Source organism: Pleurodeles waltl, chromosome 9 (genome assembly GCF_031143425.1).
Source record: "Pleurodeles waltl isolate 20211129_DDA chromosome 9, aPleWal1.hap1.20221129, whole genome shotgun sequence".
Taxonomy (NCBI): domain Eukaryota; kingdom Metazoa; phylum Chordata; class Amphibia; order Caudata; family Salamandridae; genus Pleurodeles; species Pleurodeles waltl.
In genome coordinates this window covers 141,970,443-141,987,501 of record NC_090448.1, presented here as the reverse complement: position 1 = coordinate 141,987,501, position 17,059 = coordinate 141,970,443, and the positions used below count along the sequence as shown (strand labels likewise).

At 41.1% G+C, this 17,059-nt stretch overlaps 1 protein-coding gene across 1 annotated transcript in view; it reads left to right on the top strand.

The window, feature by feature from the left end:
- The window catches only part of ACTR8 (actin related protein 8), a 115,999-nt gene that overhangs the window by 7,569 nt on the left and 91,371 nt on the right, over nt 1-17,059 (top strand). The window contains exons 2-4 of the mRNA XM_069206444.1: nt 5,104-5,274; nt 6,049-6,159; nt 14,270-14,374. Of these exons, the coding sequence (XP_069062545.1) occupies nt 5,104-5,274; nt 6,049-6,159; nt 14,270-14,374 (387 nt within the window). The remainder of the gene's footprint in view (nt 1-5,103; nt 5,275-6,048; nt 6,160-14,269; nt 14,375-17,059) is intronic.

Below are 17,059 nucleotides of genomic sequence, written 5' to 3'. Positions count from 1 at the left end.
ATCAACCTTAAAGCAACTAAGCACAAATTAAGAATCTTCAATGGCATAATCTTTCTTTAGCCTTAATTCCCAGGTTTATGGTTATAATTTACATGTACAATCCAATTATTATTTAAACTTGTTTATTCTTCAAACCGAGTTTATTTCAGAACAGTTCTTTTACCCATCGTTTTTCACATCCAAATAGAATGTTTTCAAAAGCACACATGCTACCAACAGGTGGTTAGCAAGCCTGTGGTTTCTTCAAGGCCGTAGAAGAAATATACAAATGTATTAAGATTAGTATCTTAATATTCACAGATATTTCATCAGTCAGATTAAAGCACGAGGCTATGCATATGCTAAACTGTTAATGATCCCTCGTGTAGATTCTTAACCCTTCAAATCCAGCAATATGCTAAGATGCTAACTATTATTTATCAAATAAATATTCATTAAGTGATTAATTTATATAGCAAACATTTTTGTGTTTTCAAAGCGATAGTAAATTCTAAACATAATTCTTTACATTCCTCATTTGTGCTATGCTTTATATATTATTGACAAAACGTCCTCAATCACTAATAAAGAAAAATCAGAGCTAAGTACAGATACCCTCTTGTATTAGGTAATAACCACCACGAATATCAGTACGGTATGTCTGACTTCTTACATATGTTCTATTTGTCTACGTGATTGCTACAGTTAAATCACACTATTCTTTTCGAGTATCGTTTTTTGTAATTATCTTAAATCACATACCTAAAGATTCAAATCATACATTTAATTACCTAATCCACGGTAATTACCTAATTTCATTTTAATTACTTATCCAGAATAACTTTATTATTTTTCAAATACATTTCTCACTCGCCCATTCACAATTGTAAATAAGACTTATCATCTAAAACACCATAACAGATAGACATTGGTTATTTTAAAATTCTGTTATTGGACTCAATAGCTACCATAGATTTATGTAGTTAATAACAGTATTTAATGTGATTATCATCTATGTGCTCCTTCAGGGTGTAATTTTAATAAACATGCAATCAAGGATTTTTAACGGGAGACTAAGTGGTCATGATGAAATAGAAAAACTTCCATGCAAAGTCTTTAAAGTGAGACTGGCTAGAATGGGTAGCTATCTGGTAACTAATACATGGAAAAAGTAAGCTATAAATGGATGTCAGATAGGTTATTTATAAACTATAGGCACATTGAGTCTAAATAGAGACCCTCACATTGTTAATTACTATTGGCCGTTATATAATGAGGCACTAAGTACTGCAGTTGTCAACTGGTAAATCAGAATCAGTTCGCCTGGTACAGTACTTGTCGGCAAAGGTGGCTGGAAATCTCAAGAAATACGAGTGGTGTGTTCTAGCTTTTTTAGGCATAAGGTCTCGATGAGTTACATATGACAGTGATAAGACTAATCCGTAATAAATACAGTGTATACTATATTAGATGAGTGATGGGACATTCTCATGAAAATTTGGACACAAAGGTCCTGTGACACGTCTTATATGACCCTGATGGATTTTGTCTGCAAAATGCAAGAATCCCTACTTATTAGAATTCTTTATATATACTGACATCACATCCAGGGGATTGAGTTACAGACTGTCACACAAAACAGCACACCCTCTAACCTGGTAATGAAGATTACTGCATTTTATCTTATGGATTGCAAGCTCATGCATCCACACACACAATGACTCCTGGTCACAAATACAATAAGGCATCTGCTAGGTGGTATCAACTACAGATCCCATTGATTTGCCTCAAGTCTTTTAGTGATGAGACAGGCATATGACTGAAGTTATCCCTGCCTAGTGTGCCTTTCAGAGGTGATCCTGTTCTGTTGATCTTCCTCGCCCTACTAATCTTGAGCTACACTAGCTCTACTTTATTTTGAGAAATAATTATAGAGTTGTACACTACTATTCTGTTCTACTGACGTGTCCCAGCCAGACATAGTATGTGACTAACTCTTCTCCTGCCTTGCCAGCATTTCAGAAGTCCTCCTGACATTTGCTTCTCTGCCCAATTTGTGCCTTCTTTTTAGAGATGAGCTTGGCATGTGACTGGCTGTTCCCTAGCTGTATCAACCATTTATTACAATACAGCAGCTAATTTGTGTACTAACATTGGGCATGTGACAGGTAATTGTCCTCGACAACCTAAATATTATTTGTAGTTGTGATTGGTTGAGCATAATTTCGAAATGCCTAGCACATGTTGTGCCAGCAGCATTGTATGGTGATATCATTTTTCTGAATTAACTTACTGGAAAGCACACCTATACTACCTAGCCTGAAAGTCTGGAAAGTTAAATTACTGCTAATTTAACTTGATGTTAGAATCAAATCTCTGATCCAAAAGTGAGATTGTCCCAGTGTCCAGTGAGGGGAAGACCAGCATTGTAAAACATTTAGTAACGTGCTGAATGTAAGCGTCATGGGGAATCTATAAATACCACTTTCATTTGTTCTCTTAAGATGCCTCTACCCATGATAACTTTTATCAAGGGTAATTACATTTTTTAGCAAGCAAATACATTTGGGAGCTCCCACAGACCCATGCCCGCACGACATCTTCGAACTTGGAAACCAAAGGATCGGCCAGAAACTCACCATCCTGTTTAACACCTCTATCAACACTACAACCTTTCCCGTTGCCTGGAAACATGCCAAAGCCAGACCACTACTCAAAAAACCCTATGCCAACCCCAGCAAACCCCAAAACTATTGGCCAATCTCCCGCTCTCGTTCCCAGCGAAGGTACTGGAAAAGATCATCAACTAGCAACTCATGACATACCTGGAGCAGTACCAGCTACTCAGTGCCTCCCAATCTGGCTTCCGCAGCAATCACAGCACCGAAACTTCCCTAATCGCAATTAACTATGACATCTGAATCTCGGCTGAGAACAAACAGCAGCTTTGGTCCTTCTCAACCTCTCGGCAGCCTTCAACACTGTATCCAACCACATATCATGTGATTTCCCCCAGGACTCACCCGTGAGCCCCACAATCTTCAATGCATATATGGCCCGCTGGCCAACATTGTCAGATCCCACGGTTTCAGCATAATTTCTTACGTAGACAACACTCAGCTCATCTTTTCACTCATCGACGCCCCCTCCACCACCAGAACCAGCTTTTACAGACAAGCATCACTGATCGGATTAAGTTCAACTGCCTGCATCTGAACACAGACAAGACGGAAGAACTGATATTTGGCAACAGCAGCAACACATGGAACGACTCCTGGTGGCTGTCAGACCTAGGACCCACACCCACTACCTCCGACTACACCAGAAACCTCTGAATCATCCTTGACATCAAGCTCACCATGAAATCTAAAATCAACGGTGTCTCCTATGCCTGCTTCCTCACTTTGCGCATGCTACGGAAGATCTTTTAATGGCTACCTCTACACACAAGACACACCATGACACAGGCCGTTACCACCAGGCGACTGGACTATGCCAACGCCCTCTACATAGGAATCATGCACACCTCCTACAAAGACTTCACGCCATACAGAATGCCACAGCCAGACTCGTCCTCGGCCTTCCCCGACGAACCCACATCACACCCCACCTCATTCAACTCCAGTGGCTCCCCGTACAGAAGAGATGCCAATTCAGACTGCTGACCCATGCACACAACGCTCTACAAAACCAAGGTCCTGCGTACATTAATCACTACCTGAACTTCCACCAACCATCGAGAAGACTACGCTCTGCTTCCCTGTCACTTGCCCATACTCCCAGCATCTACTGAAGCAGACTTTGAGGGCGCTCCTTCCTTCATGTTGCAGCAAAAACCTGGAACAGCCTCCCCACACACCTCCCGACCATCACCTCAGTTCTGGAATTCCGAATGGTCCTCAAGACCAAGCTGTTCTAATAAGCCTCTGGGACCTGCAAGTGCCTGGATACCCTATCCGGTGATTAGCTGCGCTTTATAAATCCTGAATGATTGATTGAAATTTCAGACCTCGTCCTGAATGTTAATTGCATGTTTTATATTTTCATCTGGAGACTAAATTAAACTACTGCTAGATTCTCCCATGTTTCCTAATAAAGTCACTGTCCCATGTGTTTGGCTTGACTTAATATTTGTCATCAAAAACAGAGATGCCCCACCTTCAGTCAAGTGTAGGCTCTGTTCAATTTTATTGTATCATACCTTTGCTCAGTGTGGAAATGAACATGCTATAACTCTATTGTAAAGTAGGGTCAAAGAAGTTTTTAGGATTAGGTAATACGACTACTCTATTCTTCCTGTAAATGTTCTGGAACCTACATTAACCCAACTGCCAACAATGGAAGTTGAGACTTTGTTTGTTCCCCGAGGATCTTCTGACCCAATTATGACAGGAGTGTCCAGGTTCCCCCTACCTTACTGAATGTTAAGTGTTTTGGGGGTTGACATCAGAATGATGTTCAAAGTACCAGTTTCTTGCCTAGTAGTAATTACAGCAAAAAAGAGGAAGAAAACCCCTAAATTGTTGTATGTTTCTGATAACTAAGAAATTCAACAAAATAGTTCTGTGAAATACAGTGATTCTGTAATGCATTACTGCTAGATAAAACAGTCAACTTCTCAGTAGTATGGACTGCATTAAGACTGGATGAACCAAATACTATGCTTATAATTGAGTAACCATCTTTCGTGTACAATTCTACAGCTTTGTTCATGTTTCTTTATTGGTTTAATTGCTTGAGAACAGGTACTGGTTGAAGTGTGCAGAACTGATGCTCAGTAGAAGTGTCTTAGGGCCAGATGTACCAAAGGATTTTACCCATTCTGTGTCGATGGGAAAAAGCTTTCGTACATATGGTCCTTAGTTCTTAAAAAATAAAGTGAGTCATAGTGATCGCAGTGTCAAACTTTGTGGCTGTCCGCTGTACAGCGAGAGTTTGATTCTTGTTCACTGTTCTGTATTATTAAAGTAGAAAGCAAGTCAACTGCACTGTAAATACTCTTATTAACCAGCTCCATTTATTGCAAGTGTTGTCTTTTACACATTTACACTACTGTAGCTTTTGTTCAGGTTTACCACTGTCTCTGATTTTAATAATGAATGTACTTTTTATTTATGCTTCCAGCAAATACAGAGTAACTTCATCATTGTAATCAACCCTGGGTCTACTACTCTCAGAATTGGAAGGGCCACAGACACGCTTCCTGTAAATATTCCTCATGTCATTGCAAGAAGACACAAGCAACCGGGGCAGCCTACGTACAGGGACAAATGGCTCCTGAGAGATGGACTAAATGTATGTGAATTTAAGAACAGTTTGTTGGAAAGCATGACGTGCTATTATTAATCAAAAAGGACAGCGGTCACTTTTGATCATTGAGTCCTTCTGTGCAATGTACTTTAATAACACAATATTTTAAAATAGTAAAGAGTACTCGAGCTGGAAATGACAAGATTTATTTACATTCTTTAGTAAAAAAACTGTGCGGGACATTGATGGGCCAGTGTTTGTTGTATGTAGCTCCCAAACAACTTTGACTTTCTCAACACCATCACTTTTCCTAAAAGAGACCGTTTGTTGTCGTGAACGCTATGTATTTGTACATATGTCGACTTTGAGAATTTTTTCCATTGTATGATTGGTTTCAGTAACACACATTTCTGTGAAGTTTCAGCTTCCCATCCTTCAGATTGCAACAAATATTAGTTCATTTCAACTGAATCAAGTTTGTTTTTTGTGCCTGAAGGTTTGTGTTTATGAGCATGCTTTGCATTGCAACTCGTGCTTGTATCACAGTGGGGACTTTAGTGATCTATAATGTAATACTGTTATTCCCTTAACTCACTTAAACTACTTACCTGAGCTTGTTACACTGTACAAAGTACCATACACAGTCTCACTTAACTTTTCCATTGATGTATTGACTGTGCAGTTTCACTCGCAGTGGCTTTAGAAGGGAGGATATTTGAACAGTTATCACTAGATTAGATGCATATCACTAGAACATTTATATACATAATTTGTAATTTGGCTATAATTTTTCATTTATTGTGCATATTTTATTTGCAGAAGCCAGAGAGTAATGAACAAAGGCAGAATGGGCTGAAAATGGTAGATCAGGCAATCTGGTCCAAAAAGATGTCGAACGGCACCAGGCGCATCCCAGTGTCTCCAGATCAGGTAAATTATTTGTATGGGTGATGCTGACATTTTGTAGGAAAGTCTCCCGTGTCAGTAAGGTGATTTTTAATAGTACATTTTCACGAAATGCAATGGAAACCTCTAGGCTGGTTGTCATGGGGATATTTTGGTAGCCTAGATTGACTTAAACTCTTTTACGATTGTAGTGGGGTCTGTTGAAACATTCCAGAAGTAATTCCAGTATTTGTAGGAGTTCATTGTATAAGATATCACTAGAACTGTCAATCATGAGTGTCACTGACACCTTATGGCATTCTGTTAGAGTTTTCTCTCAATTTCCTCTTACATTGTTACAATTTAATTAGTCTTATTCGCAGCCATTGCCCAACTCTAAATGCCGAGCTATCTAGTGACATGAAGATGAGAGCAAGTCTGTAATCATTCCAGTCTTATTGACATTTTCTTAAATCCGTTTATACTGAGGTCAGGCTCCTAATTTTCTTTATGAGGGCCCAAACCATTGGAGTAAGCCAGAAAAAAAACCAACCAACACTAGATTTTGCTTATGTATGAATAATTCTAACGCAGTAATCACTTGAACTCAACACAATGAATCAAAAATACTGCAATGAGGTACTCTATTTAAGGAACCACATGATTTTACCCTGAAAATCCAAATGCAGCTGAATTAGACTACCTTTCATTAGTCCTTGTTATGTAAAGCAAGGACGTTGTAACGTCTGTAAGCTCCCATAAAAGCACCATGAAAAAAACGGTGGAATGCTCTATTCCCTGCAGTCATAGGAAACATAGGCCAATGGATCTTTTCCATGCCCTTTCCGTCGGGTCCTTTAAGAAAATTGCTCCATTTCCACTGCTACAGAGAAGTACCTCAAAGAAACCCTCCTCCTCATTAAGTATTGGGTGTACAGTTCCCATAATGCGCAACCCTCTCTCCTTTGTGTATAATTACGCAGGGTGATCCTGTTTCATCCTCTAATCTTGCCAGATTTGTTCCCAGCATTACTGTGTGTTGAGTATAGGAGAGAAGGAGTTTTGTCTCAGGCTTAAATATGACTGCAATCTTTGCTCCAGTTTATAGTTTTCTACCACAGGATTCTATAGCGGGCCCAAAAAAGTGATGCTCCTGAAAATGGAATTAGGAAATAGGTGGGAAAATCCTCTTAATAAGCGATTAAATAACAAAAGTTATTGGTTCTTCTCCATATACGCATATGATGTAACACACATTCACGACAAATCTAGCTGGTAACCAGCAGTGTGGGTAGCTCTGCTCACCATGTTGCATAAACTGAAGTTCACAATTTCTACAGTCTGCAGAGGAGAGTCATGCCTCTTGCTTTCCTGCTCAACCCCCCCCCCTTCCCCCAGGCAGCCAGGAACAAATCCTAAGGGGAGAGGAGCTACCTCTAGAACTGGTGTAGAGGGACCACAGAGAAGGGGTTGCTTGTTTCCTTGGTCACACCTCTGGGGTGGGCACAGGGACTCTGCACTATAGACAAATATATCATCTTGGTTTTAGGTAGGGAGTGGCACTGTGAGATTGTTTACAGCATTTCATGTCTGCCTTCTGCAAAGTGTTCAGGGTCACCCATGGGAACTTTTATCCCATTGGTTAGGGAGTGGCCAGGAGTTTTCCCCCACCCTCAGACTGGTTCCAGGTATTTATTTGACATGCACAGTGCCCTCCTCAGAAAACTTTATGGACCTGTGGAAGAACAGAAGAGAACTGAACCTGCTGTCTGTGACCTGAGACAAGCCCAGAAGACTGGTATGTTCTTCCTTTTGTACCATGACAAAGAACTAGACTCCACGGGTCATAAGGCTGACCTCCTATTCAAGCTACAGGGACTTAGCAAGCTGTAAGAGGCCTTTCCGCAGCTGCCTAGCTGACCAGTTCCAACTTGACCTGCTCCTAACCCTGCCTCTGACCTCCTGACCTCTGCTGGAATTGAGTCTTGACATCCCTCACCCCCCCAGTATTGTCTCCAAGGTCTTGGATACTTGGTTGGTGTCTAACTTTTCCTGGAAACTAGGACTTAGAAAATGTTTGGCTTCAGAGGATAGGGACCAACCTGTCCAGCCGATCCTAGGAAGGTGGGTTGTTGCTGGGCCGAAGACTGCTGTAGCTTTCGCTCCGAGCATTTCCACAACAGCAAACCCTTGTCAGCTGGACCTACCTACAATGGTATGCAGTCTTGTAATGTCCTCATCGGCTATAGCCTGCAGCATTGCTGGAAGGGTACAAGCATCAAAAAAGTGGTTACATCTGACGGTTGCGATCTTCACCGTTCAAAGGTGCCAAAGTGTCCGGGCAGGGAGGAACCATCTCGAGGCATGAAATTCAAATGTCTCCTTCTCAGAACTTTCCTGTCAAAAGTCAACAGCTTCCAAGAGACCTCGTCCAATGGCGTCCCAATAACGTGGAGCCCTCTTTGGACAAGCCTCCTGCCTTGCCCTGCTGAGTACATTTGACTTCCATTTCAGAGACCTAAGTACCAGTCAAGCACAACCAGATGACTGCCGTTTGCAAGTAATGATCTTTTGCACTATTTTGAACTTTGAACTTTAAACATTAAACGTTCATAACTCTTGCTTTCCTGTACTGGACTTTTGTCATTTTTGTGTCCTTTTATTAATTAAAATGTACTCTGTTTGTCTGAATTGGTTTGGAGTTCCTCTTTACACATTGGCTCCAATTTACTTCACTGCTATAGCTATAAGGGGGTTAAGCTCAGTTTAATTTGTTGACTAATGGCCCTGACAAGGATTGCAGTTAATGTTTGAGATTGGTCCTCACCCCCTCAACTCGCACAACAATTTCATACACCCTTCTTCTTTTATGCCATTATGAAAATGTGGGCGTGTACCTTTCCCACGATATAACAACGCTTATTCCAGTTTTTAAACTCTACAAAAAGCTTTGTGAATCTGGCACAAAGTGATTTACCAAGGACCTCCCAATGGCCTAGTCTGGATGCTAAGATTGTAACCCAGACTAAAAAGTTGAATATTTGGCCAGTATGCCACCTAGCCTCACATCTCCTCTCCTTCATGAGTTATTTCTTGTCTTTATTTTCCTAATACTCCCCTCACCTTCATACCTTCATGCCAATTTCTCTCTTACCTTCCTTTTTTCCTCTTTGCCCAGTACTGTCCTTCCTTCCACTTATCAAATATTACTTCTTCCTGTGCTTCTTTGCTCCCTTATCCTTTCCTTGCCATTTATGCAGCCCCACAATACTTTCTCATATGCTTCTCTTCTTCACCCTTTCCCTTGCTTTCATTTCATCATTCTGTTTTTCTGTTGTCAAAATTCGCACTCATTCTAGTGGATAACCAAACAGCAGAGTGAACTTGTCAATCGACAGCTCACAGTCAGGGCTCAGTCTCTTTAAAATATATCTAACTAGCTAATCACTGTTAATTGCATGCAGAAATGAGAGATCTCATAAACGTAAATAAAATAAACAAATCTGTGAGTTTCAAGTTGGAAAAATATCATGCTAAATGGTGTTAACCCCTGTCTCTAATTAATTTGACTGATTCCATGGCAATAAAACATCATAGCAACGGACACTAAACTCCAGGGCTCACAGGAAATAGCCAAGTCTTCAGAGACTCCCTGAGGTTTAAAAACATAGACTTCGAATGCAGTTTTAGCTGAAGGCTATTCCAAATCCTAGTCACTGCCACAGAACATGCTTTGCCACCCAGTTTAGCACGTTATAGTCTGGGAGCATTCAGCAAATGCACCTTCTCTAACCTCGGACATCATATGCGTATACAGAGCGGGAATTTCTTTGACAAGGGGTTAAGCAACTTATAAAGTGCCCAGTGTAGCAAGTCATATGGATATAAACAGTATCCTTTGTCTAACAGGGAACTATTGTAATCTGTCTAACATATGGGAGATATATTCTCAATCTTTTTATTCAGAATCTGCCTTCCTGCCGAGTTTTGAAGCAGTTGCATTTTGTTCGAGGATTTTGCGGGCACATCCGGGGAAAAGGAGTTATTGTAGTCTAGCCTGGCAGACACAAATGGATTCTGGATTTGAAGTTCCTGGTGACAGTTTTTATATACTCAGGTCTGAAACCAAAATGACCCCAAGATTCTTTACTCTGAACTTGGGTGGGTTTATGACCCATTGAAGGAGGTCAGAATGCACGATTCCTGACATCTGCCAAAACTGACAGATAATTTAATTTGTTTCCCTGTTTAGTTTCAAATGATTTTGTGACAGATTTGCAGCACTTGTGTTAGGGTCAAACAGGGATCTGTGTGTTGTCCCCATACAGTAATGCACCTAAGCCAAAGGAATGGATCAGATGCTCCATTAGTACCATGTGCAGATTGAACAATATGGGAGGGAGCACTAACCCTTGTGGTACTCCACATGATATCGACATGCGGGCACCAAATTTCACCAACATGGATCTACTGGACAGAAAGCTCTGAAACCACTTGAGCTCAGTATCTTTAATACAGAAAACCTCCAGGCACTCTAATAGCACCTGGTGGTCAGTGGTATGAAAAGCCGCTGACACATAGTCATTAGAACATTGCCCACAGCCTGCTTGGATAAATCATCAAACGCCTCTGGTATTACACTTGCCATGTTCCAGTCTGCTCAAATACAGCTACTTTGTATACATTGAGACATAACTAGCCAAATGCATTCTCAAACAACATTTTTCTAGTTGTATGTGTCTGAATAAAATCTGCACTTTTATTTAAACGGTGGCTTGTTGCGCACAGAAGGATGTGGTTGTAATAGGCGGAATCAACCCAGGGTTTGCCAGGTACATCCCTGATCAGTCTTTGAGGAGGAGAAAGTCTGTATGGACTAGAACAGTGGTTCTTAACCTTTTAAATTCTCTTGACCCTCCCCCCCCCCATTCCCCCCACTTAATCCTTATTGGAAACCGGGGACACCCACTGAATAACTTCAGGAATCGGGGGTCCGTACTGATCATTACTGGAAGCCGGAGAAACCTGCCTAAGCATTTTTGATTATTTGAACTGCCAAACAGTACAGAAAAAATAAAGAAACAAACGTTCATCAAACTAATACACAAATGATGAAACGTTATTTAATTAAAAAACAAATTAAAAACCATCTAATTTCTAGTGGTAGGTTTGGACCTTTTCTAAATTCAACTGAGGCCACTCATCAGTATACATTCTTTTTGATGCTCTTGCACTGCTTCCACGAATCAGCCTCAGAATACTAACTAAATTTTTTGCCTCCAGTTTCAAAGTCCTTCACATTTACAGAACGTTTTAAAGTGTCCAGTTTTGCTTTTCTGTTTATTTACATTTTATTAATCTTTTAATATTATTTAATTTCATAAGCTGTGGTTGACCCTCTGAGTAGGCCTCGTGGCCTACCAGGGGTCCCTGGATCAAAGATTAAGAACCACTGGGTGTGTCTTCGCAGACTTCCCATCTGGCAGGCAATTTCAGTGTGGTAAGGAGGCACTCTGTGTGCAACAGAAATGGAAGAACACATTATTTGTTGTACAGATGTGGCAGATTCCTCCTTCTCACCCTGACGGTGCAAGCGCCTATCTCCCCAGTCCCCCACATTACCTACTTTCTATTAGAAAAACACTGCCTAGCTGACCTGGATCGTTTCATTCAGTATAAGAATTTAGCATGCTTTGTATTTGTTTTCTGGTTACCCATTTATTTTTCAAATAAACAAATCGTGTGTTCCTGTCCTAGCTCACCAAACCTCTTTTATGCTGTATAAGCCAATGAAAACATTGTCTTTGTTTATTCTATTCTTTTAGTGTATGCCGCACCATTAACTTCCGTACGGCTTTGCAATTTGTGACCTGATAGTGATATCTGACTGCCATTTTAATGTAAAACGTTGTGTCTGCAAATGCATGAAGGGAGTTTGCACTGTATGCATCATGCAACAGTCCCGGGCACAACCACTGCTTTGGAAAACTTACCATTTGGCAAATGTTAGTGTGGAGTAATCAGTAGTGGCATAGGACGGATGGGATATGCCAAGCAGACTAGGCACTTTCCCTGCATAAATCTGTATACTTTTAACAAACAAAATGTTTTGTCAGTGAAGGTGTTAGTTTTGGTGTTTTCTAAGGAAAAACGTTTTTATTTCCATAAAAAAACAAAAAGTTAATTAAAGTCAGAGTTATCACAAAATAATATGTTTTCTTTGTCATTTGGGTTTATTGCTGTAAATCATACACTGTGTAGTAAGTTTTACACAAATACAATATTTTGTTGATAACTGAAAACATGCCCGACACATTTTATATACCTATTTTGTTCCTCTTTCCTTTCCAAAAGTCAACAAATGTGCATTTTATTCTTTAGTATGTAGTAATTAAACCTCTTACCTGTATTTTTCTTAACTTATTTTTACTTTGTCATCCATTTTTCCAGAATTGTTTCAGTAGAAGTATGAACCAGCTGGACTCAATTTCCTTGTTTCAGAACATCTATATTTAAGCCTCAGATTTGTAGCTTTTTCCTACTCGTCTTGCACTGTAAAATGAGTCTTGTAACCTACCCCATATTAAAAGACACGGCTCACAACTCCCATTACAAAGTTGTGATTTTGAGGGCAGACACTAAATAAAACATAACAGGAATTCCACCCATCTAACACCACACCTCTACACCATAACTTGAGAAACAAGAATACATAAGGAGAAATTATATCTGTGTTCATTTCTTACAACTCAAGTAGTTGGTGCATCCAACTACAGCCTTGTTTCCAACTTTCAAAGTGAGGAAGCCTGTGATCAATGCTTCATTCTTCCTTTACTGATATGTGTGATCCTGCCTTGCGGCTCAGCTCTCATGTTGGTAGTAACATAGGCTTGTAGAAAGGTAACGTACGTCCACCCATTTACTACATAATATAAGCAAAGCATACATGTTAGGATGTTACGATGGATACAGTTTTCATGCTGAAAAGTCAGCTTCGCCAGATGCCATATAACGTTTGGTTGCCACCAAGTGGCAAATGACCACAGTTATGTTTTACAAACATGTCGCTGCCATCGACATTTGAGACCCTCATTGTGTACACAGTGTTTGCTTGGATCTTTGCTGCCTTTTTACTGGGCCTCCGTTTTGAAGGGGTACATGCATATTAATCCTCCATCACTATTAAGTGTTGATGGATAGTTGAGTTCTTATTGTTATGATGTAATAACCAAAAAGAAAAGGGCACTGTTAAGAAGGCACTGCAGGATAAACAGCTTGATGGCAATTGAAATGTAGGACAACATTCAGAAAAGAAGGTAATATATGTTAAATATGAGTGAGATACTTATGGTAGCAACGGGATGCAGAGGGGCAAGGAAATACATCAGCAATATCCCCCTTCCTTAAGAAATATGGCGCACTAATTTTATTTCTCCAGTGTCTAAATACCTTTTGTGGAAAGTGAAGTCAGAGAAGTGCCTTTGCCACGGCTTTATACCTTCAGACAAAGCTGAGAATCAGACATTGATCCATTCCTAATCACCAGCATGCTCACCTTTAAAAAGGACATTTATTTACTAACAGCACCCAGGAACAAAATTGGAGACACAGGGAAATGTGCTAGTAAAATAAATTCACATTATTTTGAAATCTTGGCCTGCCCGCTTGCTGAACACGTATGACAAATATGTCAGACAGTGACTTTCTGTTTTCATGCTCGTTACCGCAATGGCATGGACCTCTGGGGCTGCAAAAGCTTCCTCAACATGCACAAAGGTCTAAAAACATGTAAGTACGTCATTAAATACAATACATCCCAACAGTAGCGGAGGGAGGATAAAAAGGACACGTTCACCTGATCACTGTGCACATTAAAGAACACAAGCATAGGATCAGAGTGCAACACACTACGCCAGCTCTCCTAAAAGCAAATCACTGCTCAGATTATTTTACTCTGTGCAAATAGGACAGCTACTATTATAAGTGAAAAATGCATTCAGTACCTCAAATAGTGGACTCACAAATTAGAAACGAGAATTATTAAAGCCCATCCATTGTATAACACAACAAGCTCACCGATCAATGAGAATACACTTTTGGGTTCTAAAATATTCAATCATTTCTTTATTCAGATGATATTGCATTGTCATTGCAGGCACGGGCATACAATAAACAGATCCGTCCTGCAGTTTTAGATCACAGCTCTGGCGTAAAATGGACCAACACCTCACATCATCCAGCATTTCTTGTAGGGGAGGAGGTAAGTGCTCGCGTGTTATTCCAATTGTGAATTGTACACAGGTTAGAATATTATCTTTCTTTGATAAACTCCTGTTTTATGAGCTATGTTGTAGTAGTGAGCTGAGTGCAACGATTTGCTTCAACAGATTTACTGGGGCCTCAATAAATGTTCATCCTCTTCCATTGGTAACTGCTTTTGTCGGTCGAGTTTAACCTGTTACCTTGTCCAAAGCTGCAGTTGAATTCCTTTGCCAGCGACCATGTTTCTTTGAACTAACAATTACTCAGATAAGGATCATTTGAGTGCCAGTTGATAGGGACCTGATTCTGATTTCTCCGGTGTATGTTTAGATTTTTTATGCTGGTAAAGACTTTATTCGGTACATGTATGAAAGCATAGAAAGGTAACGCTCACATTTGTCATTTTAGTATCATTTTAGTGCTCTAGTGGTTTACTTGTTTAATACTTGTCTGATTTGTGTTGCTGGCAATAAGAGTTCTATCTTTGTCATGTTTAGGTTTATTGCAAATGTATTAAAAGTTTAACTAAGTTGCCTCCAAGAGGGTGTAGGGTTTAGGAATAGTCATGTATCTGCTCAATTCCCCCATATCAAGTGTGATATCTGCAGTGTCCTTTGTTCAAGAAAGTTTTTTTTTTTTCCATTACAATGTTCGCCGCGAGGTACTGTGAAGCAGCTGTGGCTACTGTGTTACAGAAGTCTGGGTAGTCGGCGTTAGACGCATATATGTTCACAAGACAGAGCTCACGTTTATACAGATTGTCATGAAGGCAGACATATCTACTCTCCGGGCCTAGTATATGACCCCTGTGGTGGACAGGGTGCTCCGAGGGGGCACCCATATTAATACACCACTGGCAAGCCCAGAATAAGATGTGGCATAGAGTTGTTCCATCTATCGCTTGCGAAGACAGTATATACAGTCCCCCTGCACAATGCGTTTCCTGTAGAAAGGCTATAGATGCGTTATAACGTTTCAGATATGCAAACACCCTATGACATTTTTCGTATGGAGCGATGTCCCTGACATTCCATGTCATTAATTTAAATGCATGCCCTGTCATGATTAATTTTTGATTGACCCTTCAGCCAGAAGGTGATCCCCACCACCCACCTTCCATCCAGTCCATATGGAAGCACAGATTCAGACCACATAGAAGAGCAGTTCAAAGTTCACCAGCTGTAAAAACCTATACATAACTTGTGTCCATCCCCCCAACTCCCCCTCCCTCTGGGCATCCCCAAATATCTAGCTTAGCAACAGGTCAGACAAGAACCAGCTTCCGCCGCCCTAATCCCAATCTTCAAGCCATAAATCAATGAAAAAACAGTTTAAATCTAGTAAAAAAGAATGCCCAACCCTTGTATACTTCACCAGAGAGCAGGCCCTTGCTCCTCCACTGTGTCCCTCTCAACTTAGCTTCCGCCCGCATATGTATGTGTGTATGTATAGATGTGTATACATATATATATATATGTTCGATGGCATGTGTAGCTGCAGATACACATGCTGTGCATTATCCTGCCATCTAGTGTTGGGCTCGGAGTGTTACAAGTTGTTTTTCTTCAAAGAAGTCTTTTCGAGTCACGAGACCGAGGGACTCCTCCCTTTCGGCTCCATTGCGCATGTGCGTCGACTCCATCTTAGATTGTTTTCTTTCCGCCATCGGGTTCGGACGTGTTCCTCTTCGCTCCGTATTTCGATTCGGGAAAGTTAGTTAGTTATCGGAAAATTTTACGGTATTGTTCACGCTCAGTACCGGTTTAGTGTTAGCACATCGACACCGAAGAAAGAAGCGCTCCGGCGGCCCTTCGGGGCTTCCACTCTCCAGCGGGGCCTGGTCGGCCCGACCGCGTCCATCTTCAAACCTCATGGACCGGACCCCCTTCCGCTTCTGCACTAACTGCCACGCAAAGTATCCTTATACAGACCAACACTTGGTCTGTAATCTGTGTTTATCTTCGGAACACAGGGAGGATACTTGCGAGGCCTGTCGGGCATTTCGATCCAAGAAAACACTATGAGATCCAAGAGCTCGAAGACTCCAGATGGCGTTGACACCGGCCGAGCAGATCGACGTCGAGGAAGAGGAGAGATTCTTCATTCGAGATTCGGACTTGGATGAGTCCGAAAGTGAGCAGCCGAAGACGCAGCAACAAACTGTGAGTAAACCAGCCCCGGCAAAGACTCACTCAAAAATAATAAAGGCCAAGGGGATGCCACTGCCAACAGGCCATGGCTTAACCCGAAAACACAGTGACCAAACATCGGCACCGAAAAAGGCCTCCCAGCAGCCGAAGACATCCGACTCCGGTCGAGATACCGGCTCCGAACAATCTCGGCACCGAGAGTTCGGCACCCCAAAAGTCAAGAAGGTGTCCTCGAAGCCGAAAAAGACTGTACAAAAAGCTTCGGTGCCGAAACATGCAGCCTCGGAGCCGAAACCAGGCTCCTATACAGAAGAGCAAGGCCTTTCAAGTCAGTTGCAAGGGCACAGATTTAAACAAGAACTGGGCATGGGAGAGCCAGACCATACCCAGAGGAGGCTGCACATACAAAAGGACACGGGGAAAATCCAAACTCTTCCTCCAATAAAAATCAAGCGAAAGCTAGCATTCCAGGAGACGGAAATGCAGCCAAAAGCGAAAGTGGCTAAAGACAAAACACCACCAAGGTTCTCGCC